Source organism: Dinoponera quadriceps, unplaced genomic scaffold, assembly GCF_001313825.1.
Source record: "Dinoponera quadriceps isolate SergipeBrazil2010 unplaced genomic scaffold, ASM131382v1 scaffold2982, whole genome shotgun sequence".
Taxonomy (NCBI): Eukaryota; Metazoa; Arthropoda; class Insecta; order Hymenoptera; family Formicidae; genus Dinoponera; species Dinoponera quadriceps.
The window spans coordinates 180,936-190,976 of NW_014557404.1; the positions used below are offsets into that span (position 1 = coordinate 180,936).

Here is a 10,041-nt window from a genome sequence, read left to right on the forward strand (position 1 = left end):
CCCCCCCCCCCCGATGAGAGCTATCAACATTCGCACGTGGCGATCTATTTCCGGCGCCGAGTGAGGCTCGGAGTGCGAAGCGATTATCCATTCTCATGCGATCTCTCCGCGTATAATCCGCGGCATATAATACCGCCGATATCGCGTAACGTAACGCGCGAGCGCGTTTACGACCTCGCGGCGTGGCTTCGTCGATCGCGAGAATCGTCGCGCGAGAGAAGATCTCTCCTCGTTACCGGCGACTTTCGAATGAAACCACTCTCGATCCGTCTTCGTCAGAATGGCGCGCGTCACGATGACAAACCGGCGATATGTGTACCTACGACTGTCACGGCAATTGCGCGCGATATTCGCGGTTTTCTCGGCGGCTGGGATGCGAGCGCGAACTTTCTCACTTTCTTCTCGTTTTCTCCCGCTTTATCCTGTCTCTCTCCCTCTCCCTCTCTCTTTCTCTCTCTCTCTCTCTCTAATCCTCGTCCTCGCCTCCGCGTTTATCCGGACAACAATATGGCGCGGCACTATCAAGCCAAACAGCAGCGTTCGCGGTTCGAAACGTTATTAGAGGGACGTAGTGGCAGGCTGGCTTTAGACGCTCTAATCGCGTTGGCGAGACGCCGCGACGCATGCGGCCTGGTCCAGAGACCGGCCAGCCAAGAACGACATCCTAAGAATAATACACCGGCGGAGATGCAAAGCCGACGGGAAGGATTCGAATTTGATCGCGGAGTGACTCGAAATAATACATGTGTAATAACGGAAACGGTGACGTGTCGTGATCCTTGTCCGAAACGTATAGCGTCGTAAATCGCGGCGGATGAAGACTCATGGCAAATTTCAAGGAGCTCTTGTTAGCCAGGCGCTTCCTGGTCTGACTTGATTTCAACTCTGTCGCAGCGGTTTGCGGCCGATCCATCCTTGGTGAAAACACCGTTGCCAACCGGGCTAAAACAAAGTCTATACACGGAGAAAAGGATTTCTTTAGATTTGGTATACGTGTTCATTTGATTTGAGTTTGTTTAATATGAATAATAAAGATTTTATATCATTTGGTTTGGATGAAAATGTTTCTTCGCCGGTGTAAATTATACTGTTCGATAGAAAAAAAGCAGTGTTATTTTGAGAAAATAATATTTGGTTTCCAATAAATGAATTTATCTCATTGTATTAAATATTGTGCCACTGGAACGAAGTAGTTCTTTAATATTCTCCCAACATAGCGCTACTTCTTTCAAATAATTTATTGTTTGTGACGACTATTGTTTGGATGAGAAAGTATAAAAGACATATGTTATTTGGCTTAAAGATATTTATAGTACACAGAAAAAAATGGTCTTAAATCAAGATGGATATTATCACATTATAACATTCTTCAATTTTTAATCTTGTATTGAATTCAATATTTGCATCAATATAAATTCAGTCAAATCAAGAATAAAAATCTAACAAGATTATAATATTTTGCTTGTATATGGGAATATCTATTCTTGACTTAAGACTAGTTTTTGTTTTTGTATGAGAAACCAAACAATCCTGTTTGTTGAATTAAACATTCGTTCGTTTGTTCCGTTCCAAAAGGCAAGTTTGTCTTAATAAAAGAAATTTTATTAAATCCAAAGAAATATTTCTCTCTATATGTATCAGCGGATCGAGCCGGCAGGATTTTATTGCGCCCGTCTTTGCTACGCGCCGTGCCTAATCGGCGCAGTGGCTATCGCGATGTAATAACGACCGCGTGCAATGAATACATGAGTCGATTAAAAATCGCGAACGAGACTAGGTGCGTCCACATCGCCGGCCGAAGTCGTCTGGAAAAATTTATCGCCGGACGGCACGCCGAACGGCGTGAAATGAAATGCTGATCGTCGAAGCGTAGTTTAAGAGAAAATTTATTGTGCGTGAAGGATCTCTGACTGTCGGCGGGGGGAGGGGATATTGCTGATTCCTGCGTTCGTTGTGCAGTTCGGGTCGCGCGAAAAATCATTTATCGGATACGTCTGCGCGCGCGCGACAATTTTGCGAATCACTCGACGCTGTAAGAAACAACACACTCCGGCAACTTATGCGCGATGACGCGAAGAAATTTGTCAGAGTCGCGTGCCGAATGTTACGGCATGCTTGGTTACGTCACATAACGCAGACTGGATGTCAACACGCGTCGCTTTATTAACGGAGCGTGTGTCATATAGGTGGAACGCAGGCGGTGTCGCAATGCCGAGTCGAAAAAAGGGCGCTAACGCGCACCGCCCTGTCTCCGTTTTGTACGTCAAATCTATAATTAACGTACGTCCGATCGGCGTCGAATTGATCTATCGGCCAACGAACCGAGTATCGATGACAGTGACATTACGATACGACATTACCGTCGCTCGCGAGGAACCGACGCGCGCGTGTGCGTGTAAAGCCCGATCCTATACTGAGAAAAATATTTCCCAAAATTTAACAAATTTTATTGCGTCCAAACAGATCTCATCATCGGCATGCTCCGAAGGAACTAATCTTTCGATTAATAAATACGACTGTTAGACTTTCCAACGAATATGTATCTTTATCTTGAATAAAAAATTCGTTTGAAACGAAAGATAATTTTCTCACATGGAAATTATTCGTTTCGTTTCACGTATTTATTGTAACGAAATAATATTTTCTTTGGTTAAAAGATATTATTTCAAGTAACGACGTTCTCTTTTTGTTAAATAATAGAGTCTCCCCGAATGAGACAATGAGATATTTACTCAAACAAATAATATTCCGTATACGTTGTTTCTACGAAGCGAGTTCCAGTCAAATACATAGAAATACTAAGTCTGAAGGAACCTTTCTCTCTGCTTACGCAGCTCGCAGTGCGCGAGACGCAGGTCGCAAGCGCAGGCACAAGATGACCGATCAGCTCTCCTTGCATCTGCTGGTCCTCATTTTCACGTTTGCGACCTGCGTTTTGCGAGCTGTGCGGACGGGGCTTGATGCGCGCGGGCCGTTTAATTTCACGAAACGGTTCTCCTTATCGATTCGCGCGATAAAATAACAAGCCGATCGTTACCGTCCGTGCTCTGTATAAACTGTTTTCAATTAGAATTTATCTCTAATGCAACGTGTGTGGCGCACGTGTGTCGATATCGCGATATACGCGAACTCTTGCTTGCGCCCTGCGCGCATGCGAGGCCGCGTACACTGTATATATGCAGGAGGGACGGCCACGTTTGCGCTATAGCGCGAGACAAAGAGAGAAAGAGAGAGAGAGAGAGAGAGAGGATGTTGCGGTATTTCGCAAGTTTAAGCAATACGTCGCCTAGGTTGATTCACGACCGTGATATCAAACGCATATTCGTTCTCGGACCGCATCCTTCGGCTCCACTCGCGCTCTCCTTCTCACTCCTCCCCGTTGGCATTCGCGAAAGAGAAAAAAATCCCCGGCCAGGTAGGTTACCGTACCTCGGGAGAGCCTGTCTCCCAAAGCGTAGGCTCATTTCTACCGTCTAAGCGTCAGTGTCCAGGCGACGCTCCCTCCGCGGCCCGGGTTTCGCGTGCAAACGATAGTTACAGCACACTGACAGCGCGACACACGCCGGGCCAGGTGTGAATACGCGAGACGTCATGCCCAGCGACCACGGTGAGCCGCCGTCCTCGTCATCTGGCGAAGTGTCAAAACGCAGCACGTAGCACTTGCACGTATTCGCGCAATTCGCAAACCGCGAGACACCGAAACGCTCGAGCAGCACCGATTGGTGCATCGATTACGAGAAATGCCACAGGATGGGGTCACAGCGAAATCGTCGTGATCGCCGTGAGCGATGCGCCGTCGATGCCGGCACGAAGATGACTGGATAAGCCGGCGTGTATCGCCGATATACCGGGCGACGAAAAGTAGGGACTCCGCGGAGAGACACGCGTTTCTGTTCGTGAACGCGTATTGACCTTCCCTCCTCCTCCTCCTCCTCGCGGCCGCAACCTTCTCTCATACCGAGAGTGTTTACACGGTGTTACACGGCGGGTTACGTCACAGCCGACGGATTCGGCGGTGACGTAGCGCGAGCGTGCAATCATCACAAGCGGGTCGATGAATATAGAGATGTGCGATGTATCTCGCGCTTAAATATCATCGCACTGCGTGCGTGCCTTTTGATTCCCCCTCGTGTGGCGAAATTCACGTGCGCAATTATCGCCCATGCGATTTAATTGCGCGCTCGCTCGCGATCCTTATCTGAAATTACTCCGAGGGCTACTGGGAGAGAGGGAAGAGAGAATCTCCGCGAGAGAGAGAGAGAGAGAGAGATATATATCCCGTGATGGTAATTGCACATGCTATATACGCTCGTCCGCGAACGTATTTATATTCCTACGGTCTATATATATATATATATATATATATATATATATATAAAGATTTGCGTGCGTGTGTGGCGCCAGACGCATTACGTCGCATTACATCCGAACTCGCGGTATTCGCGGTTGCGCCATCATTATCGCGCTGTTCGATATCCGCGTGATTCCTCTCGCGTCGTTCAGCGCTTAATCGCGAGCTGAGGAAGGTTCGATCCCGAAATGCAAGTCGATACCGGGCGCGACGGAGATTGATTTAACGAATGATTCGCCGCGATCGTTCCGTGTGTTAGCGTCGAATATAACGAACCGGGCGATTACGTGATTCGCATTGAGGAGGATGCAAATTCACTTTAATAACTACCACGAAGTCGTTTCTCACACGTGTCATTCCTTCACACCTCGGAAACTCGGCTCTGCGAAATGATCCTTCGATATGTATTACTACGGTTATCCCTCCGCAGTAATTACACCGTACCGTGTTGCACCTTCGTATCTTCGCTCAGTAGCGAACTCTTCCTGCCACTGACTTTGTGGCTGAAAGGTCAATCGCTCGTGCCATAATTTGGCAATGACTTGAATCACGACGGTGGTGGGATAATACTAAGCCGAAAGGCCTTGCCAAAGTCGCGTCACAATCGGCATTGTTGGTTATTCGCCGGTTAAAAAAGAAATCTTAGGCGTCGTGCAATCTTCCGTCAAACGTACATCGCGAGCAATTGAGAAAACATAAACATAGATCTGCGACGATCACGCGTTATATATTTATAGCCTGTATATATATATAAATATATGTATTAAAATAATAATAATAACGTCACCTGAAAGAAACGCTATAAAAGTGGCAATTGTATCGATAAAAATATAACGATGAAACGTAGAACTGCTGAAATAAAAAAAATCGTAAGAGGAAGAGGGGAGGTATAAGCAAAGCATCAGATGCACATTTAAGCATGCACATGCAGATCTGCTCGCAGGAGGACCCGTATGGCACCGTCGTTGCCAGCCAAAAAAGATTGCGAGCTACTTTCCTATGAACTAATGCATGAGATAGAGTACACGGGGTTCAATACCAAAAGCCCCGTAACTAGGAATCAATCTAAACGGTCACGGTGTGAAAAGATATCGAGTTTATTCCCGATATTAATAGCGAGAGCGCACATCCTCTATTATTGATATTATAATTAAATTAAGTCTCGCTATATTAACGGAATCTTCCTCTGTGTAAGTTTTACAAATCGAAAAACGAAAAACGTGATTCACAATTTCGAGATTCTGTTATATATTTTCTGTTCACGATAACGCACCGACAACGCAAAACATACTATATAAATATTATCCTAATAAGCATTAAAGTTATTTATACATAATTGAGATGTTTTTTATCAAAAGAGATTATAAAAAGATGTATCTATAAATATAACATTCAAGGTCGTTTTTACACGTCTCTCTCGTCATTTGTTCTTCGTTACTCTGTGATAACGCTCGCGTCGCCGGATTAAATATACCATGTTTAATATAAAAATGAACGATCATTGACTGGCTCAGCTGGCGGTAAGTGATACGAGGCGGTGCTGGTCCGTATCGAGCAGACGCGAAAACAAAATAATGCACTCTGACTCACGATTCGGCGGATTTCTGCAGCTTCTCGAGACGTTCCTCGAGACTCCGCGCTGGCGCCTCCGTGAACGCGGCGAGATACGCGAGCACAGGTCCTGCCAAGCTCTTCACTTCCTCCGTTGCGGGCTTGAGTTTCTCGGCGTCCGCCACGAGTTCCTGTCCGCAACAGGATCGGAAAGCTCGTTAACCATCTCCGATGATAAATTCGCACGGTGTCCGTGAATCATTGTTGTACGTTTTAATTTAACACATACACTAAATCCCCCCCGCAAAAAAAAATGAACAACGACGCTCGCTCGGCGATCGAGTGGAAGAAGAATCAGGTAAATCGCGTGAAGAAGGAAAAGGAATGCATTAGCCGGCAAACTCGGCGCGAGCGAGCCCATCGCGGCATGATTATTCGCGAGCGACTGAAGTAGTTTTGTAGGTTCCGGAGGGCCGCGCACCTGTGGTGCCTGGCCGTGCAAGTCTGACACATTCGGCGCATTTATAAAGGGCGCGCCGCCGGAAAGAGAGAAAGACAGAACTAATTGTATATCCGTATACCCTTGGCCGGTGAATCGATATACGAGCGTGCATAGCTCGTAGAAATGCGACGTCGCACTCAGCCACTTGACGGCCGAAAGAAAAAGTTTATTTCGCGTGACACACCTCGGCTTGTACTTGTCTGTTGTTGTACAAAGTTTCATATCGATGTGTATGCGAAGTAATAACCGCGGAGCACGCTCAGCCTGATTCCCCGATTTCCCCTACGATCTCCGTGGGCTATTTTCGACACGGCCGATTTAAGTTCTCGGGACGGGTCGGTTATTTTTACGTCGACCCTCGCAGATCTGTCACTTTCCATGACAAACGCGCGCGTAATCGCTCTCCACGCAAAGGGATTATCCGCGTCAGACGGCAAATGTCGTTTTACCTCCAATGCTTTAACGGTGTCGTGCAAGTGCTGCTTCGAGCGCACTACCGTGTCGATGAGTTTGTTCTTCTCCTCGATCGCATTCAGCCGCGTCTCGATGAGAGCCCACTGCGCCTCCAAGTCTTCCCAGTGTCGCGAGAGCGCCTCCAAGGCATCCCTGCGTCCTTCCAGACCGGAGACCAACTCCCGCCATTCCGAGCTGATCTCGGAGAGCTGCGACTCGATCGCTTTCCTGTTGCTGCCGTCCGCGAGCTGCAGAACCTCTCGTCCACGGTCGTTGAGGAGATCCAACTCGAACTGTTGGTTCTGCGAAACGCACAAATAATTTGTTATGATTGACGTTACTGTACGTCTTGTTTACATTTGATAAAAACGCTTGCCAACAATTGAGGGATTTTGATATTTGACTGTTTCAACACCGTACAGAATTCTTCGCGATGATATAAACATTCATGAGCCGGAAAAGTACCGAAGTAGTTTTGATCGATCTGAGATGTAGCCAGTAAAGAAGCCAAATCAAGCAAATGACTTAGATATACTTGTAATGTCGAGAAACTTCATTCAAGGCAGTGTGAGAAATTAGATCAGAGAAATTTATGTACGATCAGATTAAAAATATATCTGACCGAACTATTTGTTTATTTCGCTGCTATATATAACTTTTGCTATGTATAACTTTTGTTAGGCCAATTTGTAAGAAAAAAAAACAGAGAAGAAAGAGATTTATTTTGTATCTGCCGCGCTTTGGCAACGCACCTGGATGTCGTTGAGAGCGTGTGTGATCTTCTGAATGTTGAATTGTAACCCGGCCAACGTGGTGACCGGCTCATCCGTGAATCTGGTCCTGCTGATGACAGCGCGAACGCGCTCCAGGCTTTGCGTGTAGTCCCTCCACATCTCCGCGCCCTGCTCCAAACGTGAGCGTTGCGATTTGGCCGTGTTGAGAGTGTTCTTCAACAGTTGGGTGTGCTGTTGTTGCTGGGCGCTCAGCTCCTCCTGCTCGTAACTATCCAGAGACGGCCAGATTTTGTCAGCCGCTTGCTGGATCTGCTGCGATACGAGCTCCCGAATCGACGATTCGGTGCTGAAGTAGATCTGAAAGGATGAATGTCGATGATTAAATCGACTCGCGAAAAATTCGTCAACTTGAGAGGCGAATTATGAAAAATGGAGAGAAAATTGGGGAATCCCTCACCTTGTGCTCCTCCAGATCGCTGAGGATGTTCTCGAAGTCAAGGCCCTCCTTGTTACTCTCGAGTCGAATCTCAGCCTCGCGAGCCCAGCTGTGAAGCTTATCCGTCAGGGCGGCGTAATCCAGTCTCATCTGCATGTTACTCTCAAGGTAATTCCCACGCTCTTCCATCTCCCGCGGCAAGGACGTCAGCAGGGACACCGCCTCGCTCAGCATCTCCTTCAAGGATCCAGGCATACCCTCCTCATGCCTCACGGATTCTTTCAGTTTCCTGATCCGGTCGAGGTGTTTGTTCACGTCGGCGCAAAGGGTGTGGTGCTTCTTCAGTTCCTCCTCGACGCTGATCGGATCTCTCTCCAGGAGCGGTCTGGACTTCACTTCCTTCTCCTTGCTGTCGAGCCAGTCGAGGATATCAGCCAGTTCATTAGCGAGTTTCCTGTGCTCGGCCGCCGCCAGCTCGTGTTGCTCCTTTTGAGTCTCCACCGCTCTTCGGAGGGCTTGCAGTTGCTGCTTCAACGACTGCAGCTGCTCCGTCACGTTGTTCCTGTCCACGACCGAGCCTTCCGCCGCTATCTGCTGGCCCTTGTCGGTCGCGCTGGCGAGAGTGGCTTCGCACTCCTGGATCTTCAGTATAGCGTCTTCGTACCTATTCGTGATTAAATCGATTATATTATAATCAACACTTGTTGAGAAAATAATATGTTTGAAATTAAATTTCAAGGGGATATTGTGCCTTCTGAAGTGCAATTTGTATTATCATTGAGAAATAGTCAATGTGTGAATAGTCATTGTGGGTCATAGTTACAAATATAGAACTATAAATTAATAAGATTTCGCTGAAAAGATCTGTCAGTACTGTTTCTATCAAGGAAAATAAATATATATAATGATGTTTCTCTTGAGTCTGCTATTGTACGAACTACGCCAAATATGACAGGTAACAATTTGTTGAATGCATACACGTGTATGTGTATGTGTATGTATATTTCTGCTATGGGGCGCATAATAGCCATTTGCAGTGAATCTTTCACTGGCCAAAATTCGTAAAATATAAGATAAAATAGCTAATTGGAAGTGATTTCCTTAAAAATTAGCGAATATTTACCGATTATCGGTACAGTATCACTATATCCCTGTAAGTGCGTAATATTCCTAGAATATTCTAATATTCTAAAAATGTTATGTAATATTTTTTAATATTATAGGAATATTCTATTAATGTTATATGTCCACTTCACATAAAATTCTTGGCATATTATAAAAATGTTCTTAGAATATTAAAAAAAGAATAAAATAATAATAATGTAAAATATATATATATATTAGGTGGTAAACTTAGTTCCTGCGGCTCACAGTTAGATGACGTTAGTTGTAGGTGTAATTTATTTTGACATCTGAAATTGGCTGCATTTTAGAGGTTAGACATTTGTCAATAAAATTCAGTGCGAAGAGATTCATTTAAGCGAGCAGTGCTATTTTTTCTTTTGATTAAATATGGAACGCGATAAGTTGTTTTTTCGACATGTGCTGCTTCATTACTTTGACTTGAAAAAAACTGCAGCTGCAGCTCATAAATTGCTTTTCGAAACTTATGGCAATTATGCTCCATTGGAAAGAACATGCCAAGTATGGTTTCAGCGATTTAAGATTGGTGATTTTGATGTCAATGATAAAGAACGCTCAGGCCAACCGAAAAAGTTTGAAGACACCGATTTGCAGGCATTATTGGACAAAAACTCTACTCAAACGCTCCAAGAATTGTCTGCAGCATTAAATGTTACTCCGTTGGCTGTTTCCAAACGTCTACATGCAATGGGAAAAATTCAAAAGGAGGGAAAATGGATACCACACGAATTAACTGCAAATGCCATTGCGAATCGCTTAAACATCTTTATTTCTCTACTCGCCAGGCAGAAAAAGAAGAGTTTTTTGTGGCGCATAGTGACTGGCGATGAAAAATGGATATACTTCGATAATCCTAAACGAAGAAAATCAT

At 45.5% G+C, this 10,041-nt stretch overlaps 1 protein-coding gene across 7 annotated transcripts in view; it reads right to left on the reverse strand.

The window, feature by feature from the left end:
• The window catches only part of LOC106749075 (nesprin-1), a 127,008-nt gene that overhangs the window by 60,931 nt on the left and 56,036 nt on the right, over positions 1-10,041 (reverse strand). For all 7 annotated transcript variants that reach the window (XM_014628143.1, XM_014628145.1, XM_014628144.1 and 4 more), the window contains 4 exons: positions 8,049-8,691; positions 7,610-7,948; positions 6,854-7,159; positions 5,942-6,093 (listed from right to left, as the gene is read on the reverse strand). In XM_014628143.1, coding sequence (XP_014483629.1) covers positions 5,942-6,093; positions 6,854-7,159; positions 7,610-7,948; positions 8,049-8,691 — 1,440 coding nt within the window. The remainder of the gene's footprint in view (positions 1-5,941; positions 6,094-6,853; positions 7,160-7,609; positions 7,949-8,048; positions 8,692-10,041) is intronic.